Source organism: Scleropages formosus, chromosome 15, assembly GCF_900964775.1.
Source record: "Scleropages formosus chromosome 15, fSclFor1.1, whole genome shotgun sequence".
NCBI lineage: Eukaryota > Metazoa > Chordata > Actinopteri > Osteoglossiformes > Osteoglossidae > Scleropages > Scleropages formosus.
This window is the reverse complement of record NC_041820.1, coordinates 22,271,310-22,292,139: the sequence shown is the minus strand read 5'-3', so window position 1 is coordinate 22,292,139 and position 20,830 is coordinate 22,271,310. Positions and strand designations below refer to the sequence as shown.

At 44.5% G+C, this 20,830-nt stretch overlaps 1 protein-coding gene across 9 annotated transcripts in view; it reads right to left on the bottom strand.

The window, feature by feature from the left end:
* mgaa (MAX dimerization protein MGA a) overlaps nt 1-20,830 on the bottom strand; it is a 50,922-nt gene that overhangs the window by 2,501 nt on the left and 27,591 nt on the right. For 5 of the 9 annotated variants that reach the window (XM_018764151.2, XM_018764154.2, XM_018764153.2 and 2 more), the window contains exons 15-24: nt 20,507-20,821; nt 18,509-18,787; nt 17,078-18,162; nt 16,076-16,191; nt 15,855-15,900; nt 15,415-15,615; nt 15,069-15,180; nt 14,749-14,976; nt 1,125-1,283; nt 78-209 (exon numbers count right to left, since the gene is read on the bottom strand). In XM_018764151.2, the coding sequence (XP_018619667.2) occupies nt 78-209; nt 1,125-1,283; nt 14,749-14,976; nt 15,069-15,180; nt 15,415-15,615; nt 15,855-15,900; nt 16,076-16,191; nt 17,078-18,162; nt 18,509-18,787; nt 20,507-20,821 (2,673 nt within the window). The remainder of the gene's footprint in view (nt 1-77; nt 210-1,124; nt 1,284-14,748; nt 14,977-15,068; nt 15,181-15,414; nt 15,616-15,854; nt 15,901-16,075; nt 16,192-17,077; nt 18,163-18,508; nt 18,788-20,506; nt 20,822-20,830) is intronic. The other 4 variants (XM_018764158.2, XM_018764157.2, XM_018764155.2 and 1 more) reach the window with 3 other exon arrangements.

Below are 20,830 nucleotides of genomic sequence, written 5' to 3'. Positions count from 1 at the left end.
CTTTCCTATTCTGATATTCAGCAACCTTAATATTAAACAACAAATGTAGAATAACAATGAGTCTCTTCAAAAATTACCTTCTGTGCCAGTCGTCACTGGCAAAGCTTTGGGTGCCTGACTTGACACTGAAAGAGCAACATCTGGAAGGGGACTCTTGACCTGAATTGGAAGCGACATTCCTGGGACGTTAATTGTAACCGAGGCCACACCTAAAACAGATGAAAAAGTTACACCTTCTGTTACCCTTTTCAGCAGTAAAGCTGCTTGGGTCATTGTCAAAATGGAAAAAAAGGCATGAAACAATGGTTCTCAGTCCTGATCCTGGCAAATTGTTGCTTTTGGATCCAGTTGAGCTATTACTTTAATTGAGCTACTCTTCAAAAAAATTAAAGTACAGTATCAAATAATGAACAGTATAGTAAGCAACAACAACGTTTAAAAACTTTGAAGATACGAGTACTTAGTCTATTTTTAATTGCATTTTCTTCACATCCATTTTCTAAACCTTCTGTTAGAAGACTGTCGTGAACACAACCTCTGTTTACCTACAGATCCAGTACTTTGCTGCAAAGCATGTTCCAAGAAAAGTGTGTGGCCCCCTTCATTTGGCAGACCTCCACAGTTTTTACAGCTCCTGTTCTGTAGTCCTTTCTTTTTAACTACATTTTTCCACTTTTCCATTGTGTAAAATTTGTGTACTGCAAAGCATCTCCACATCCACCCACTGGTTGGCAGCACAACATATTAAAACACTTTTTAGAGGCTATAGCTGGAATTCCTCAGTGCTGGTAAAGAATAAGATGATAAATGTTTACAGGATGAATCAACAATCATCACTGAATAGGATTTTAGCAAGACAACATTTATTCATTGTAACATCACTGTAGCTTGAAGATAATAACATTAATGAATGTGTCTATTAAGCTTTCATTCAGTGACTTGGTGTAAAAGACTTCCAGGCCCAGTATAATAATAATTATGATCATTTCATCAAAATTCCTATTCTGCGATGAACCCAAATCACACAGTCCTTACATAGCATTGGGATTAAAATCAGCATAAAGGGGATGCCTACAGAACTGGGACTGAGAACCACTTTCCTTGAAAATTATTACTAAGCTCACCAGGGACAGGGGAAGGCCCCCCTCTGATTCCAGCACTCTTCTCAGGCTGTGGGACTGTGGTGACAGGCTGCAGTTGACCCCTCATAGCTATAGTCTCCTGGTTCGATTTCACTGCGTTGAGAGCAGCGGCCAGAGACTCAAGACCTACCAGCGGCAAAGCTGTAAGCAGGTAAAACCGGGAATCACTTTGGCAAACTGCTTAATCAGATATCCATATAATATTTTTATACTAATGATTCAAGATGCATATTAAAGTATTTCTAGTACATTTTCCAATTAAAAAAAGTTACATTTATTGAACTGATGTTTTTCTCCAATGTGACTTAGAATATTACACAACCTGTTTATAATTATTTACCTATTTATACAGCTAGGTAATTTTTACTGGAGCAATTCAGGCTAAGTATTTGCAGCAGGAGTCCTAGATCTGAACCTTTGAACCAAAAGGCAGCAACTCCAACAACAGTACTAGAATACCTGCTGCCCCCATATACTGATATGCAGAATCTCACTCGAGATGAATGTCCCCTCTGCGTTCTCAAACCTCTCTCACTTTGCTCTTCCAAGTCCTCTCCCCTCATCGTAGCCTAGTCCTGTTCCACGTCTCTTTGATAACGACCACCCGCCTTGACCCTCGACCACGATTTTGGATCCTCACCTCTCTTAGTTCACCAATCAACCAACCATTCACCTGCCCCCAACCCCAAGAACATGTCTAATCCTTTGATTGCAAATAAACAGTCCTGCACTTGACTTGGGTCCAGCCTCCTTCATGTCCTCTGTTCATCATGACAGTAGTAACATTTATTATCATTTCTTCTTATGTTTCTCTCTATTATAAATACTCTAGTTACATTTATTATTATTGTTATCTTATTTTAATTACATTATTACATTGTATTATTATTATGGTACTGTTATATTAAAGATGTTTTAGTGCATCTGGAAGTGTTTCTTTAATGTTTTTCATGCATAGAAAGGTACATGATATACTATATATTAATACAAACGTAACTGTTCCGACTTATGTCAAAATCCAACTTTAAGACAGACTAAGGACACGGAACTTGTTCGTAATTCGGGGACTGCCTGTACTGGATGAAAGATGCAGATCTGCTTCAGGGGCACTCTAAATGAAGAAGGTGAAATGTCCTGTTGAAATTCAAACACGGCTTTCTTCATGCAAATGACAATCAATTGTCTCTCAATATGATGTATGTTTATGACATTTTCTTCATTTTCTGTGACCCTGAAACAGATTTCCAGTTTTAATTTCCTCCAGCTCCTGGAAAGAATATAATTCAAAGACTACTATACAAAAACACACATAATTTGCAGTACAGTATTCGTATTTCTTTTTTCAATCCTGCCACTTATATTGCACAACACAACTGCATCTTTATGTATGCTGCCTTTTGTCTAGCCACGTGTTTTAATGTAATGATTAAGCCCATCCAGACAATGAAGCCATATAACATTGTCTATACCTACATATGCAATAAACACATTAACTGAGTGTTGTCCTATTTACACAGCACCATGAAAAAGAATCTGCTCCCTTCCTGACTGCTTTATTATTGCAAATTTTTGACATATTTTCAGGCCTTAAACCAAAATGTAATGTTACGTAAAGGGTACCCAAGTGAAAAATATTTATTTTTTTTAACTTCAATTATTTAACTAAAAAAGGTATCCAAAACCAACTAAGTCCATCCATCCATCCAGCTTCTGTCCCGCTTGTCCTAAAAGGGTCGTGGGTGGCAGCAGGGAGAGCAGAGAGGCCCAGTCGCCCCTGTCCCCCGCAACTTCCTCCAGCTCAACCTGGGGGATCCCCAGCCGTTCCTAGGCCAACTGTGAGATATAATCCCTCCAGCGGGTCCTGGGTCGACCTCGGGGCCTCGTCCCAGGTGGCCGTGCCTGGTATACCTCCAAAGGAAGGTGCCCAGGGGGGCATCCTTATCAGATGCCTGAACCGCCTCAGTTGGGTCCTCTCAATGTGAAGAAGTAGCGGCTCTACTCTGAGCTCCTCCCGAATGTCCGAACTCCTCACCCTGTCACGGAGAGCAAGTCCCAGCACCTTGTGGAGAAAACTCATTTCAGCCGCTTGTATCCGCGATCTTATTCTTTCGGTCATCACCCAGAGTTGATGACCATAGGTGACGGTAGGGACGTAGATCGACCGGTAAACTGAGAGCTTTGCCTTATGGCTCAGCTCCCCCTTCACCACTACAGTCTGGTACAGCGACCGCATTACTGCTGCCGCTGCTCCCAGTCTGTGTCACACTCCCTTCTTCCCTCACTTGTGAACAAGACCCCAAGATACTTGAACTCCTCCACCTGGGGCAAAAACTCTCCCCTTACCTGGAGGGGGCATACCATCCTTTTCCATGACAGAACCACGGACTCAGACTTTGAGGTGCTGATCCTCATCCCCACCGCTTCACATTCGGCTGCAAACTGCTCCAGTGCGTGCTGGAGGCAGCCATGTGACGGTGCCAAAGGGACATCATCATCTGCAAAAAGCAGAGACATCACCTTCCGACTCCCACACAGAATGCCCTCCTGGCCTAAGCTGCACCTTGATATCCTGTCCATGAAAACCACAAACAGGAGTGGAAGGCACAACCTGGCGGAGTCCAACACCCACACTGAACGGACTTGACTTAATGCCGAGTATGCGGACACAGCTCTCGCTCCACATGTACAGAGACCCAATGGCCCACAGTAGCAGCCCCAGCACCCCATACTCCTGAAGCACCTCCCACAGAATTTCTCAGGGAACACAATCACAGGCCTTCTCCAAGTCCACAGAACACATGTAGACTGGATTAGCAAACTCCCATGCCCTCTCAATTATCTGTGAGAGGGTAAAAAGCTAGTCTACTGTTCCATGGCCAGGATGGAATCTGCATTGCTCTTCTTCAATCTGAGGCTCAACTATCAGCCAGAGCCTCCTTTCCAATACTCTGGCATAGACTTTCCCAGGGAGGGTAAGAACTGTGATACCCCGACAGCTGGCACACTCTCCAGTCCCCTTTCTTAAAGATAGGGACCACCACCCCAGTCTGCCAATCCAAAGGCACTGTCCACAAAGTCCACGCAACATTGCAGAGGCGTGTTAGCTATGACAACCCCACAACATCCAGGGCTTTAAGTAGTTCCGGGCAAATCTCATCCACCCCTGATGCTTTGCCACTGTGGAGCTTTCCAACTACCTCAGTGACTTCCACCAGGGAAATAGACACTGATTCCTCCTAGGCTAAGAGTCTGGGAGTAACGACTGATACGAGTCTGTCTATCGCTCAGCACATTGAAGCCACAACCCGGTCCTGCAGATACATCCTGCATAATTTTCATAGGATCCGTCCCTACCTCACATTTGACTCTTCCCAACTACTTGTCCAGGCCATGGTGAATTCCCGTCTGGACTACTGCTCTCTCCTGTGTTGCCTTCCTGCTACCGCCATCAAACCTCTGCAGCTGATACAGAATGCTGCTGCACAAGTTATGTGGGAACGCTTTGGCAAATCAAACAGCACCCCATACTCCCGAAGCACCTCCCACAGAATTTCTCAGGGAACACAGTCATAGGCCTTCTCCAAGTCCACAGAACACATGTAGACTGGATTAGCAAATTCCCATGCCACTTCAATGAGAGGGTAAAAAGCTGGTCCACTGTTCCACGGCCAGGGCAGAATCTGACCGACCAACTAAGTCTGTGCATAAAAACAACTCTCCCCTAGTTAAATAAATTAAATTAAAGGGATAATTACAATCAATTGGACACAACCATGCTTGATTACAGCCAGTATTGATCAATAAAAAACCTAATTTATTTTGACCCTTTTTCATCACAGCCAAGTTGCCAATAATGATTCAATAAACACATTATAGCACGGCTAAAAGAAATTCCTGAAGAGATCAGAAAAATCTGTACATCAGTCTCGAAAGGGTTGCAAAGCTATTCCTAAGGCTCTGAACTCCACCACCATGAGAGCTATAATCTTCAAATGACGAACACTTGAATCACAAGTGAATCCTCCCAGGAGTGGAGTGACTGCCAAAATTTGTCCAGAGGTGCAGTGTAAATTAATCCAGGAAGTCACAAAGGTGTATAAAAAAGGTGTACTTAAGAACGCCAGGCTCTTCTCTCAGCTATGGTCAATATCTGGATGTCCAGGTGTTCACCAAGTTTGGCATTTAGATTGCAAACGTTTTATCACCAGTTGACGTGACAGAGCATCAGTGCTGTACAGTAGCAAGTCAGAAACCACTGCCACTGAACACCCTTGGACATCTGGATCAACAACCCAAGCTACGAACACCACCAATCTTCTCTACTATTTTTAACGGTCAGTGTTCAAGACTCCACAGTCAGAAGGACACTTCACAAGATAGTAACATGGCATAAACCACTCCTAACCAAGATGATTATAAATACTTGCTTTTAATTTACCAAAAAACAACAAAGGTGATTTCCATCCTTTTGGAACACTGTTCTATAGACAGATGAGTCCAAAGTGGAGATTCTTGGACAACAGGGGTCCCATTATGTCTGGTGTAAAGAAAACAGCATTCCACAGAAAGAACATCATACCAACAGTCAAACATGGTGGTAGTAGTGTGATGCTGTGGGGATGCTTTGCTGACTCAGGATCAGGTCAATTTGCCATAACTGAAGGAACCCTGAACCCTGTTTAATATCAGAAAATTCTGATAGAATGTCCAATTATCTGTTCATGATCTGAAGCGCAAGCCTACCTGGGCAATGCCGCAAGACATTGATCCGAAACACAAAACTAAGTCCACATCAGAATGGCTGAAGAAAGCAAAAATTAAAGTTTTGGAGTGGCCTAGTTTAAACCTAAAGCCAGTAGAGGTGCTATGGTTAGACCTGAAATAAGAAGTTCATGTTTTAAACTGTAGCAGTGTTTTTGAATTTAAGCAATTCTGAAAGGACAATTGGGTTAACATTTCTCCATAGGACTGATAATTATAGGCTGTATATGGTTGCATTCCAACTGGAGGTAACGCAACTGTTTAAGTTTAGGTGGACAAGGATCCAGGGGCGCTGCATTTACATTTATTTACATAATTAATTTAGCAGACACTTTTCTCCTGTGACCTACATCTCACAGAAAACACAATAGGTGCATTACATTAGCAGCAACACTTAGATGCAGACACTTTCCACCATATGAATCAATGTTCATCACACAAGTAACTGCATAAGACTTGATCCGAATATGTGGCATTTTCTCATTTTTTTTGCAGTGAGCATTCTTTTTTGGGAAACATTTGGGATGAATTAATGAATAATCACAATTGAATAGACATTTGGGCAAGCAAAATTAATTAATTTTACATATATTTTTTATGTAAAAGTGTTACAAAATACTTGAAGAGCCCATGGGAAGAATGATTAAGGTCACAAAACATCAAACTTTGAAACAGTATTTTATTCCACATGTATAATTGCCACGCATAAAAACTGGACAACACAAAACATTGTTTTTGGCAGTAGAATATTATATTTTGGCACATTTTAGCCAATAACTGGTATTGGAAAGGATTTTTAAAACTTTATATGCAATCAGGACATTTTTCTATTATTTATATGCAATTTCCCCCTCCGCGAACCGCCACCTTACCGAGGTGGAGAGGTTTGAGTGCCTGAATGATCTCAGGAGCTATGCTGCCTGGGGCGATATGCCCCTGGTAGGGTCTCCCAACGCAAACAGGTCCTGGGTGACAGATGAGACAAAGCGCGGTTCAAAATCCCCTTATGACTATTAAATCAAGGATCTCATTCACCCCACCCGGTATGGGGTCACCGGGGCCCCACCCTGGAGCCAGGCCTGGGGGGGCTCGCATGCGAGCGCCTGGTGGCCAGGTCTATGCCCACGGGGCCTGGCCAGGCTTAGCCCGAAGCCAAGACGTGGAGCCGCTCTTCGGTGGGCTCACCACCTGCCGGAGAGGACATAAGGGGCCGGTGTGTTGCGATTTGGGCAGTGGTCGGGGCCGAGTCCCCGGTCGACCCAAACCTCGGACGCCAACTCTGGCTTTTGGGACTTGGAATGTCACCTCACTGGCGAGGAAGGAGCCTGAGCTAGTGCAGGAGGTTGAGATACACCGTCTAGATGTAGTCGGGCTCACTTCCACTCACAGCTTGGGTTCTGGAACCACTCTTCTCGACCAAGGTGGACTCTCCACTATTCTGGCGTTGCCCAGGGTGAGAGGCGGCGGGCGGATGTGGGCTTATTAATAGCCCCCCAGTTCAGCCGCCATGTGTTGGAGTCTACCCCGGTGAACGAGAGGGTCGTCTCCCTACGCCTTCGGGTCAGGGAACGTCAGGTCTCTCACTGTCATTTGTGCTTATGCGCCTAGCGGAAGTGTAGAGTACCCGGCCTTTTTAGAGTCCTTGGGGGGCGTGCTGGAAAGCGCTCCCACTGGGGACTCTGTCGTTCTACTGGGGGACTTTAACGCCCACGTGGGCAGCGACAGTGACACCTGGAGGGGTGTGATTGGGAGGAACGGCCTCCCTGATCTGAACCCGAGCGGTGAGTTATTGGATTTCTGTGCTAGTTACGGTTTGTCCATAACAAACACCATGTTCATGCATAAGGGTGTCCATCAGTGCACTTGGCACCAGGACACCCTAGGTCGGAGGTTGATGATCGACTCTGTAGTCGTTTCTTCTGATCTTCGGCCATATGTCTTGGACACTCGGGTGAAGAGAGGGGCTGAGCTGTCAACTGATCACCACCTGGTGGTGAGTTGGATTCGATGGCGGGGGGAAAAGCTGGACAGACCTGGCAGGCCCAAACGCATAGTGAGGGTCTGTTGGGAACATTTGGCGGAGGCCCCTGTCAGAGAGATCTTCAACTCCCACCTCCGACAGAGCTTCAACCAGGTCCCGAGGGAGACTGGGGACATTGAGTCCGAATGGACTATGTTCCACACCTCCATTGTCGGGGCGGCGGTTCGGAGCTGCGGCCATAAAGTCTCCGGTGCCTGTCGCGGCAGCAATCCCCAAACACGGTGGTGGACACCGGAGGTAAGGGATGCCATCAAGCTGAAGAAGGAGTTCTATCGGGCCTGGCTGGCTCATGGGACTCCTGAAGCAGCTGACGGGTACTGGCGGGCCAGACGGAGCGCGGCTCTGGCAGTCGCCGCGGCAAAAACTTGGGCCTGGGAGGAGTTCGGTGAAGCCATGGAGGAAGACTTTCGGTCGGCCTCAAAGAGATTCTGGCAAACCATCCGGCGACTCAGAGGGGGGAAGCAGTGTTCCGCCAACACTGTTTACAGTGGAAGTGGTGCGCTGCTGACCTCAACTGAGGATGTCCTTGGGCGGTGGAAGGAGTACTTTGAGAATCTCCTCAATCCCTCCGATACGCCTTCCGTAGAGGAAGCTGAGGCCGGGGACTCGGAGGGGGACTCATCCATTACCCTGGCTGAAGTTGCTGAGGTAGTCAAAAAACTCCTCGGTGGCAAGGCTCCGGGGGTGGATGAGATCCGCCCCGAGTTTCTCAAGTCTCTGGATGTTGTGGGGCTGTCTTGGCTGACACGCCTCTGCAGCATCGCGTGGAGTTCGGGGACGGTGCCTCTGGACTGGCAGACCGAGGTGGTGGTCCCTCTTTTTAAGAAGGGGGACCAAAGATTGTGTTCCAACTATAGGGGAATCACACTCCTTAGCCTCCCTGGGAAAGTCTATGCCGGGGTACTGGAGAGGAGAATCCGACTGATAGTCGAACCTTGGATCCAGGAGGAGCAATGCGGTTTTCGCCCTGGCCGTGGAACACTGGACCAGCTCTATACCCTCACTAGGGTGTTGGAGGGTTCATGGGAGTTTGCCCAACCAGTCCATCTGTGTTTTGTGGACCTGAAGAAGGCATTCGAGGCATCCTGTGGGGGGTACTTCGGGATTATGGGGTTCAGGGCTCGTTGCTACGGGCTGTTCGTTCCCTGTATGACCGGAGCAGGAGCTTGGTTCGCATTGCCGGCAGTAAGTCAGACCTGTTCCCGGTGCGTGTTGGACTCCGCCAGGGCTGCCCTTTGTCACCGATTCTGTTCATTATCTTTATGGACAGAATTTCTAGGCGCAGCCAGGGAACGGAGGGTGTCTGTTTTGGTGGCCGCAGGATCTCGTCTCTGCTTTTTGCGGACGATGTGGCCCTGTTGGCTTCATCGAATCAAGACTTACAGCGTGCACTGGAGAGGTTTGCAGCCGAGTGCGAAGCAGCGGTAATGAGAATCAGCACCTCCAAATCTGAGACCATGGTCCTCAGTCGGAAAAAGGTGGATTGCCCCCTCCGGGTTAGGGGGGAGCTCCTCTCTCAAGCGGAGGAGTTTAAGTATCTCGGGGTCTTGTTCACGAGTGAGGGAAAAAATGGAGCGGCAAGTTGACAGACGGATCGGTGCGGCGTCCGCAGTAATGCGGTCATTGTACCGGTCTGCTGTGGTGAAGGAGGAGCTGAGTCGTAAGGCGAAGCTCTCAATTTACCGGTCGATCTACGTTCCTACCCTCACCTATGGTCATGAACTCTGGATCATGACCGAAAGAATGAGATCGCGGATACAAGCGGCAGAAATGAGTTTCCTCCGCAGGGTGGCTGGGCGCACCCTTAGAGATAGGGTGAGGAGCTCAGTCACCTGGGAGGAGCTCGGAGTAGAGCCGCTGCTCCTCCGCATCGAGAGGAGCCAGTTGAGGTGGCTCGGGCATCTGTTCCGGATGCCTCCTGGATGCCTCCCTGGGGAGGTGTTCCGGGCATGTCCCACTGGGAGGAGGCCTCGGGGCAGACCCAGGACAAGTTGGAGAGACTACGTCTCCAACGACCCGGTCCCGGATAAGCGGAGGAAGATGGATGGATGTATGCAATTTCATTGCAAAAATAAATAGGCCCTTTCATGAAACACAACATTAAAAAAAAATTTAGAATAGTTAATTTATGCAAAATTTAAGGAAGAGTTTCAGATCAGTATTGGTATGTCAAAAAATGCAATTCACAGAAGAGATTATTTCACCAAAAAGCCTATGTTTATCAATTTAAACTGCTACATTTGCCAAGATTTAATCCAAGAAAACTGAAAGAAAAAATTCAGAGAAAAAGTAAATGAAATATTGTGCCTTAACATTCAAAAGTATGGGAAATGTCAGTGTCACTTTCTGATTCTTGTTCATGACAGACATTAGGGATGACACCCATCGGTTGGCAGGTTGTCAAAGAAGCTTTGGTTCTCCTGCTTATATAATTGTTTGAAAACCTGCAAGTCATTACACTTCTCCCAACTGATCTGCAGGTCCAGTGATGGATGCTTCAGGATCACTCTTGGTAGTAACAGTGACTGTCTTTTAAGCTTTTCTTATGCGATGAATCATAACCACACTTGTCATCAGACCATACCAGTTCACTCTGTAGATGACCAACATGGAAGAAATGGCATCAAAAACCAGTTCACTCACTGGCTGAGAGAAAGGGGCATCTAGCTTTTAAGGATGGCTTTAAGAAAGATGTGAAGTTCAATATATCTCTATAAACTGGAATGATTTTTTTTCGAGCAGCATGTATCCAGTATCCAATCAGTTTTTTGTTGGTCTTTGTATTGACCTTAGCGGGATCTTTCACTTTCCATGCAAGCGTTTCTCTTATGGGAAACGTGACTTTAATATAGTCGAATCTTTTGACTATGTCAACTAAGTAAACAAAACATTGTGAAACTTTTGTCTGCCACAAATCACAAAAACTTGACAAACCACACCAAAGATGGAAAATAATTTTGAATGTAGTCATGAATCATGATGCTACATCATCAGAACCCTTCTTAGCAAGAGTTTCCTTGTACATTACATGAAAACTTTGTCTGGTGCAAGCTTGTGGATGTTGAACAAGTGAACACCAAGTTGATGTCTGTACCAGAAGTCACTGGTCTACTTACTGGTGACATACACTTCCCTCTTGGAAGTAAAAACACCCCGCCATAACTGTTTCAGATGATTTTTGTTTCTCTTTGGTCACCCTTTTTCAGAACAGTTGTACTTTCCTTTGATGAGGTTTGTGTTGCATCAATGACTATATTTGACAAGGCAAGAAGCCTTCATCTTCTGATTATTCATTGAATTTTGCATCAATGCACTTCAAGAAATTCACTGCAAGTACTACAGGTACATGATCATAGATATCTGAAGGAAATGCAGAAGTGCTCATTGAAAATCTTGCAGTCTCAAAGTTACACTTGAAGCAGGGTTTACTTGCTGAAATATTGTGAACATTTTCTGAATTTTAAGATCTTCTGGAAAGTAAACCAAGAATAATGTGACATCCTGCCATGAAAAGATCCAGTATGTTGCTTCAGCATGTCAAGGTCTTCCTTCTTCAGCTTATGGGGTCTGTTACCATACTTGCCTATTTTGTCCTTTGAAGGTGCACATGAAGAGAAAGAGGGAGTATGTTAATACGTGCCCTAATATTTTCTCAAGTCAAAAGACAACAAATTTGTCTTAAAAAAAAGATGTCTTACCACTGATTAAAAGTTAGATATCAATAATGCGATGCATGAGTAAGTGACACTAGCTAGGCCTAATTTATAACAGGGTAGATTGTCAAGTGTACAGAGCAGCTGCGATAAGCCTAACTTTTTCACAACCAATTCCCCCAGAAACAAAACTGACCCTTTGCATACCTACACTTGAGAAATATTTTGGAAAATATAACTTAACTGTAGACATCTATAAAAGTGCTACTGTATTGTGAAAACCCTGGGCCCATAATACATGCCCTAAAATGTCTACTAGTAAGAGAAATACTCTACCTGTAAGAGTCAGGGCTGTCTTGATTGTGATCAGTCTTCAGTTGGTGATCCCGAAGATGGAGATGAATGCTTTTGCACATATTAGCACCTTAATGCACTGTTTGTTTCTCTTGACGTAAACATGATAGTCATTAAGAATATTCATTTGGTGCAGAAACCTGGGATTCTGCCCTCGGGCGAGGTCTACTTACGTTTTTGAAAAATACAAACATCGATAAGTAGGAGTCTTGTTTGCCTTTTGTCTTCATCTCGTTCAGGCGCTTTACTAAACACTGCTCTTTCTTCTGAGGTTACAGAAACACACAAGTCTTGTGCATTTGCAATTTTTGCAAACAATGTTCTGAAAGCTTATGAATTTTGTCTAATTTGTGTTGTCTTCCTTTAAATTTTCACTTATTCGGTTTGTCAGTGAGTTCTGGTGTGCTCTCAGCTTCCGCCAGTTTGGACAAGTGAAAACACAACAGAAGTAAACAACTGGGCAGCTGATTGTCATGTGACAACTCGGTCCTTGGTTGTTCACTAGTGAAAACTGGATTACGACTGTTCCTTCGAAGGCGGAAATGTTTTGTCTTTGCTTCACCATGCTTGACTATGTTATTAATCAGGAAACCATTTTAGGAAGAAACTAGAACCAATGATCTATAGGGTAAGGGGGATAGCTGTATTTTTTTGAAATTGTGACTATGATCATTCTTCTCATCAACTCTTTATTTATATTTTTTATAGTTGTACTGTATTTGATATTTTTACAGAACCTGCCCAGTGAAAAACTTGAGGAATGTCTATAAGCTTTTTTTTTTTTTTTTAAAACAGTGGCTTAGCTGGACAAAAGACAGCATACATAAAGATGTCACTGGTAAATGCTCCGCATCTGGCCTACTCAGTCAGGCTGGACTTCCTAACAGACATACAGAGACAGACACTGGATAAATTCTTTTCCATCACTAAACCCTCTGGATACCACCTTGGGTAATCACAAAAACACTTCCAGCAAAAGTCAAGTCCAGTTGTGGTTTTCCAAGGAACACAACCAGGGGTCATGTCTAATAGCAGCCATCAGGCTTTAATAATGAGTCCTTATGCTGCCAAGGCAGTGACCTTAGACAGCACAGAGGAAGCAATGTGCCACTGAATACACCTCACTCTATGAGGACTCATTCTCTCAAACATGCCTGCCCATGTCTTCACCGATTAACCCATCCGTTTCATCACCGTATTCACACACGTACATCATATATGTATGCAAGTTGTATACTGTACGCTGCTGTAACCAAGAGGAATTTCCCTCTAGAATAGAGATAGAATGAAGCCACAGAATACACCCAGCCTTGCCAACATACCCCCCCCCACAGGCCACTTTATTAGGTACACCTTGCTAGTACCGCGTTGGACCCCCTTTTGCCTTCAGAACTGCCTTAATTCTTCACGGCATAGATTCAAGAAAATACCCCCACACCATTACACAACACCACCAGCATGAACCGTTGATATAAGGCAGGATGGATCCATGCTTTCATGTTGATTATGCTAAATTCTGACCCTACCATCTGAATGTTGCAGCAGAAATCGAGACTCATTAGACCAGACAACATTTTTCCAATCTTCTGTTGTCCAATTTTGGTGAGCCCGTGCGAATTGTAGCCTCAGTTTCCTGTTCTTACCTGACAGGAGTGGCACCCGGTGTGGTCTTCTGCTGCTGTAGCCCACCCGCTTCAAGGTTCAACGTGTTGTGCATTCAGAGATGCTCTTCTGCATACCTTGGTTGTAACGAGTGGTTCTTTGAGTAACTGTTGCCTTTCTATCAGCTTGAACCAGTCTGGCCATTCTCCTCTGACCTCTGGCATCAAGAAGGCATTTTCGCCCACAGAATTGCCGCTAATCCCAGTAGATCAGCAGTTTCTGTAATACTCAGACCAGCCCGTTTGGCACCAACAACCATGCCATGTTTGAAGTCATTTAAATCACTTTTCTTCCCCATTCTGATGGTCAGTTTGAACTTCAGCAGATCATCTTGACTATGTCTACATGCCTAAATGCAGTGAGATGCTGCCATGTGATTGGCTGATTAGATATTTGCATTCACAAGCAGCTGAACAAGTGTACCTAATAAAGTGGCCAGTGAGTGTATATCGCCATGACTCGGGACCAAGAAGCTTAACTTCCTTACCTACCAACACAATTACAGGGTAACAACATGGGCATTTCATTGAGGTTGTCAAGTGGGCACTCCCCTTCATTGGTGTTTCACTGAATCAGCCCCATGATGCTTTTTGGAAGGCTTAACAGTGCAGCACGGCATTCCAAACCCAGACCCCCCCCCGACATTAGATGCCCTTCACTCTCAACTAATACAGCAACTCCACAAACTCAACTACCCCAATTAAACTACAGCTCCATAGATACCTTCAAACATACCACACATTCACAAACTCAAACCATCATGGATCACCTCCATACCTGCCAGCAGAAACTACAAGTGCACCACTCCACAAACTTAAACTACCCTAATTAACAAGGCCACACCTCCTTAATTACCACTAACTGCCTCTAATTTTGTGTTAAAGCGCTCGTGTGTCACTGCATGAGAAGAGCGCTCTATAAAAATAAACTCAAATTTTACCACCACTACACACTTCCTTCCAACCTGTAACCCCAACTACCCTGTTCTCTTCAAAAATTAAATGCCAGAAATATAGAATGATGTTAGATACACATATTCAACTACATCTTTTGCTTTATTTAATCATGAATGTTCTAATATTGTCACAGCATAATGCTCTTCACATAGAAAAGTTACTCCAGGCAGAGTTCCTACCAGTAGACTCAGGAGCTGGGACTTTTCTCCGAGACAGGATGTTGGGTCTCCCTGCTGGCACGCTGGATTTAACAAGGCTGTCCTCAGTTGCTCCTGGCTTTGAAGCTAGCACCTCCACAGATTTTGGGGTTACAGAAACACTGCTCTTCTTTCTCCTTTGTGCCTCCAACATCTTTTGTTTGGTGCAGATATCCTGTAGCTTCCTGATGATAAGTTCCTCAGTCTTTCCTGCAGATGGGAGAAGAGTGGTCATTTTAGCAGGAGTGGTGCACTAACAAAGGAAGGAAAAGACAAAATGGAAGAAAATCTACATGTGCTACCAGATGTCTGTGAGATCTTCCTGATGTAAGTAGCTCTTTGACGGTTCAGTAGCTTCTTCTTCTCCTCCAGGAGGTCATTCTGCTCCACCAAGGCCTGGATTTCATTCTTGGCCTCAATAAAAAGATGACATGCATTCATTTAAATAAAAAAACCTGAATACCTTAAAAAGGCAGATGGTCTGTGGGATCTAAAGGGAGATTAACAGATAATGTGCAAGACCGCCCACCATACATAGACGAACGTGAAAGGGCAAAGAGTAAAATATTACTAAACAAGTTCACAGTGGAGAAACAAAGCTCATGTATTTTATATCTGTGGAGAAGGAATCTTGTGATCCCCTCTCACCTCTTCCAGTATGGCACACTTGGAGGCTTTGGCTAGGTGCTGATGACCTAGCACCTGTCTAAGCTTCTCAAAGAGCTCACGGAGCTCATTACGTCGCCGTCGCTCAGTCACATTGTGGTGCATACGGCCTGCGATGTTGGGTACTTCCTCTTGCGTCTTCTCTTTTTGCTTCTTTTGACTTTCCTGTTGCTTCCCTTGACACTGCAAAAACAACAGGCAAACTTTCTTCATCATGTATGGTCATAGCTGGCACAATCGTTGTCCAAGCACTACTTCTGCTGTAGTATCATGGTGTAAGATACCTGCCCTGAACTACTCTTGGACAAAAATACCCAGCAATATAAATTGGTCAAATACTTTTTTGAATAAAAGTGCATTAATACTAATCACAATGACAGAAGAACCACACTGAGCAACTGAAAGATTATCACAGGACTTACACTTGGGGTTTGTTCAGCAGTTCTCTTTGCTTCATCCATAAGGTGTCTAAAATGAAACAAAAGTTGCATTAGAATATATACAGTTTGAGATCAGTGTGTGTAGTGCTGTGATAAAACAACTTTTGGCTCAAGTGAATGCCAGGTCATTTGTTACAACCTCTAATACTTTCGCATGTCTTTTAAAAAAAAAAAAAAAAAAAAAAAAAAGAGGTATGTCTTACACTTTTTCTAACTTTTTCTGCATAGCAACAGCCTTCATACAAGCAATGCTGATTTTCTCTGAAAGCTCCTCGATGGTCTCAATGTCCACAGACTCATTCTCACTTTCCTCTGGCTCCTGGAAAGACCACAACTCAGAGTAGTACAGACAAAAACACAAACAATCCAAAAGTGTATGCCTGTACAATGGACAAAATTTAAATAAATGAAAATATATTTACAAACAATATTTACACACACATTTTCTGAACCGCTCGTCCAATACGGGGTCGCGGGGAACTGGAGCCTACCCGGCAACACAGGGCGTAGGGCCGGAGGGGGAGGGGACACACCCAGGACAGGACACCAGTCCGTCGCAAGGCACCCCAAGCAGGACTCGAACCCCAGACCCACCAGAGAGGAGGACCCGGTCCAACCCACAGCACCACCGCACCCCCCATTACAATCAATATTTATTAAACAAAAAACATCCAATTCCATAACCTGCTTCAAACATTACTATAGTTATGTTTAAAATAAAGTGTACGGGCCAGCGTAGTGTAGCATAGTGGTTAGAGCCGCTACCTTTGGATCTGAAGGTCGCCAGTCCAAACCTCTCTCTGTAGTACCCTTGAGCAAGTTACTTACTCTCAATTGTTCCAGTAAAATAACCCAGGTGTATTAATAGGTAAATAACTGTAAGTACCTTAACATTGTAAGTTGCTTTGGAGCATTTGTCAGTTAAATGAATAAATGTAAATATAAGGTTCATAAAAACAAGGCACATTGCTAGTAACTGCAACATAGCTGCTTTCAAGCTGGCTTCTTATATCGACATGTCTGCATCCTCAAAAATTAGCCTTCGTCTACCTCTTCACGCAAACACTGCATATTAAACAATCACAGCAGTCATTTTGTTGTACTTGTTGATAGTACTTAGGCTACTTGTTTGATGCTGACCATAGTCCTTGGGTATCAACACACTGGGGAAAGAAAACGCCTTATTTTTAAAAATGGTTTCTTACCGCAATTCCACTAATAGTGTCATCTTCAGAGTCATCGTCAGAGTCATCCGATAAATCATCTGATTCCCCTGGCACTGTTAGATCACCCTCTCCCTCTATCTCACCCTCTTCCAGGTGACATTTCTTTCCCAACCTGGGGGTCTCAGGAGCCTTCCACAGTGGCCTGGTAATCACATTGCCTAGAAGTGGTTCGGCTTCACTGTCCTCACTGGAGGCTACATGAGAAAGGACTGGCGAACCAGAAGCTATCATGACCTCGGGTGTCTTCAACAGTGGACTTGTGACAGGAGAAGGATGTTTTAAACTGCTAAAAATAGGGCTGGTGATTGGTGTTGTTGGGTGACTGCAAGTAATAACAGTAACATCAGCCTTCGAGTCAACCAAAGGTTCTCGGCCACTTGTGTAGGAGTGGTCAGAGCAGACCGCTCCTCCTGCAGTCACTTCCTGGGTGGAGTCTATCTTCTTGGAAGTCAATGAAGCCTTGGTATCATGGCAAGACGCATCAGCACTGGAGTTATCTTTTGGTGGTGCTTTGACAACATCTCCTTTTGCTGGAGTATAAACAATTTGGCTGACCACTGGTTTGGTCACAACTGAAGATTTTGGAATCTGAAGCAAGGTGAAACCACTTGGCACAGAGAGAACCTCAGAAGATCCTGGAACTGATCCTGCTGGATTCAAAGTAATAACCTTCGATTCCTTGGTACCTGGAGAGATTCTTAACGTATAGGTGCCAGTCTGACCAAGAAAACCAGGGAGTGTTTTTAAGGAGGTCGAAAGGCTATTAACAGTAAAGGCTGTGGCTCCCGAGAGAGAAGCCACAGAAGTAGGTGATGTAGCCAAGGTGGTTGTGGTAGATTTAGTGACTACTGTGGAGTTCTGCAGACTGGTGGGTGAGGAATCTCTAACAGAGGCATTGCTGCCAGAAGTACTGCTCTCTGGGGACTTGGTGAGAACAGGAGTGGAAGGTGTGGAACAGGCAGTGGCTTCATTAACAGAGACAGTGCTGACTGATGGAGCTGAGGTGGGGGAAAGGGCCGGGTTTGACACTACAGTTGAGGGCGTAGGCAAGCGGACAACAGTGCCTGCAAAAGACGACAAGAATTTCAGGAGAACAATATACCACTTCATTCCGCACATTTAGGATTTAACAGAAGTAGATTGGGCAGCTGGTAGCATAGTGATTAGAGCTGCTGCCTTTGGACCCAAGGGATACAGGTTTGACTCTCACCTCCAGCTGTAGTACCCTTGAGCAAGGTACTTATCAAAAATTGCCCCAGTTTAAAGAAAAAAAACCTGACTGTATAAATGGGTAAATAACTGAAAATATATTAACAGTTAAGTCACTTTGGAGAAAATTGTCAGCTACATTAATAAATGTAAATGACACATGAGAGAATGGACAAAATATTTTCAGGTTTCCAAAGGTACCTGGGCTCCGAATGACAAAGTTGGGCTGAGCAGCACGCAACTGGCTGAGGGGCACCAGTTGAACCAACTGCCCATTGGGGTGGCGGTAAAGTGTGGCACCCGAAGTGCTGCGTACAGGCTGTAAAACCATCCTTTGGCCTGAAGCGAGAGATGACATAGAGGGAGCCCCTGGGCGAACCATGGGGTTGGCCTGCGAGATGGGGATTAAAAGCATACGGGGTCCAGAGGTGGTCTTGCCAGGAGATGAGAGAACAGCAGCTTTGGGAAGAGTGTTCTCATCTGAAAACAAACAAACAATGATTGCAATAAGCAAACTACTCAAGAAATCCTCCCGCATAAGTAGAGGGAAACTAGCAGTTCACTTCAAGAATGCCATGCATACAGACTATTTAAATAAAAAGCTGGAACTACACATGCAAACTGATACTGGCACTCACAATATTTGCATACAAGGCAACAAATGAACATATCCAGTTGTAATGAAATGCAAAAGGCCAGAAAAGGACATGAACTTGACTGTGGGTGAGAGAACAGGTGAACTATGCTCATGTCTTTTCCCATTAATTTTGGAGGTGACTATCAGAACATCAGATTCACACTATAGTCATTGCCTGGTTAACACCACATGCAGTCAAAAATGCCATACATTAATGACTGTGCCAGTTTTGACCCTGTCTGGTAACTCTCACTTCAACAACAGAACCCAAAAGTATATAGTGTATCTGTCATTGCGCATAATTAAGACTGAACTAGCACATACCAACAACACTGGACTCTGCAAAGATGGCACAACTCATATATGTGCATTGATTACTGGGGTATGATGAATAAATTTTGATTCTCAGTTATTTTCAAATGAAGACCTAAAACATACATTATAGGTAAAGGTAACACACTCCAGTTTTTTGTATTTTTAATAGAAAAACCAACATTCCAAAATTTTTTATGCAGAAGTTTATTAAATACGTTCTGTATCTTACGACATTACGGACAAAGGTAAAACATTATTACATACAGTACTGTGCGCAAAAGCCTTAGGAACTTAGATGTTTCACAAAAATTCTTTTAAAAGGTTATTTAATGTCTTCTGCATTAGTGTCAATGGGGAAAGAGCATTTTTAGATTTCCAAGCATCCCTTTTGCAAAAAATTACAGTATTACAGTAAGGGTTTTCGTTAAAAGTACACACACACACACACACACACACACACACACACACACACACACACAGTCTGAGATTGCTTGTCCTGAGCAGGGCTGCGGCGAACTGGAGCCTAACCCAGCAACATAGGGCACAAGGCTGGAGGGGGACACACCCAGGATGGGACCCCAGTCCATCGAAAGGCAGCCCAAGCAGGACTTGACCCCCAGACTCGCCAGAGAGCTGGACCCAGCCAAGCCTTTTTCCACAACCAAGTGCCTAAAACTTTTCCACAGTACTATATTATTTTAAAATATTGTGGCATGTCAGGTGTGCTGGGTTTGAGCAGTGACAAGTGTTTTAATAAAACCATTTTTATTGTTTTATTGTTGATGGAGCAACACCTCCATCAACAAAAGTCCTAGCTACACAGTGCAATGACCTCTGTATTTTGTCAGCCCATTAAATAGTAAGACTACATTTCACCATCTATCAAGCACAACTGATAATTCAGGAGGTGTGCGTGACCACACAGCAAATATTTCAGTTTTTTTATTTATTCTGAAACTCTGGTGCAAAGCCTTCATGCATGCAAGTGTGGTTACCAGTAGCATTTTTTTTATCCATAACTCTAAAGTTAACTGAGCAATGACTGTAGTTGACGGTTAAAACGGGGCTTGGCGTGATGGTGGCTGGTGAAGTCTGTAGGTTCACTGGAAGAGTGAGAGTATGAAATGCCACGCGAAATGAATGCTTACCCCACAGGAGGCCAGACTATATAATAGATAGGAGGGTGACAGTGGAGGCTAGGGGTTTACGTGCAGACACCTTAACAATGGCAGCAAGCCTCGAAGTACCTGTGCCGGAGATGGAGTAGGAGGTAGAGAGAGCACTACTGCTATTAGAGGAGGGGAGCTCCTGGACCTGGACACTACCAGCATCCCTGGGAAGCTTCTTTGGAGGTGTCACTGTGGAGGCTGTAGCCTCAAACTTCTGAGAGTTTCGATAGGAAAGGGAAGGACCAACTACCAACACAGGGTTGGAAGACAATGCAACTTTCTGGACAGTGCCCACCAACTGCGGAATGCTAACAAGAGGGAGCTTTTGCTGAAGGCAGCTGTTCTTGTTCACCACAAACTGAGTGAAGACCTTTCCCACTGTGGGCTTGGCCACTGCACAAG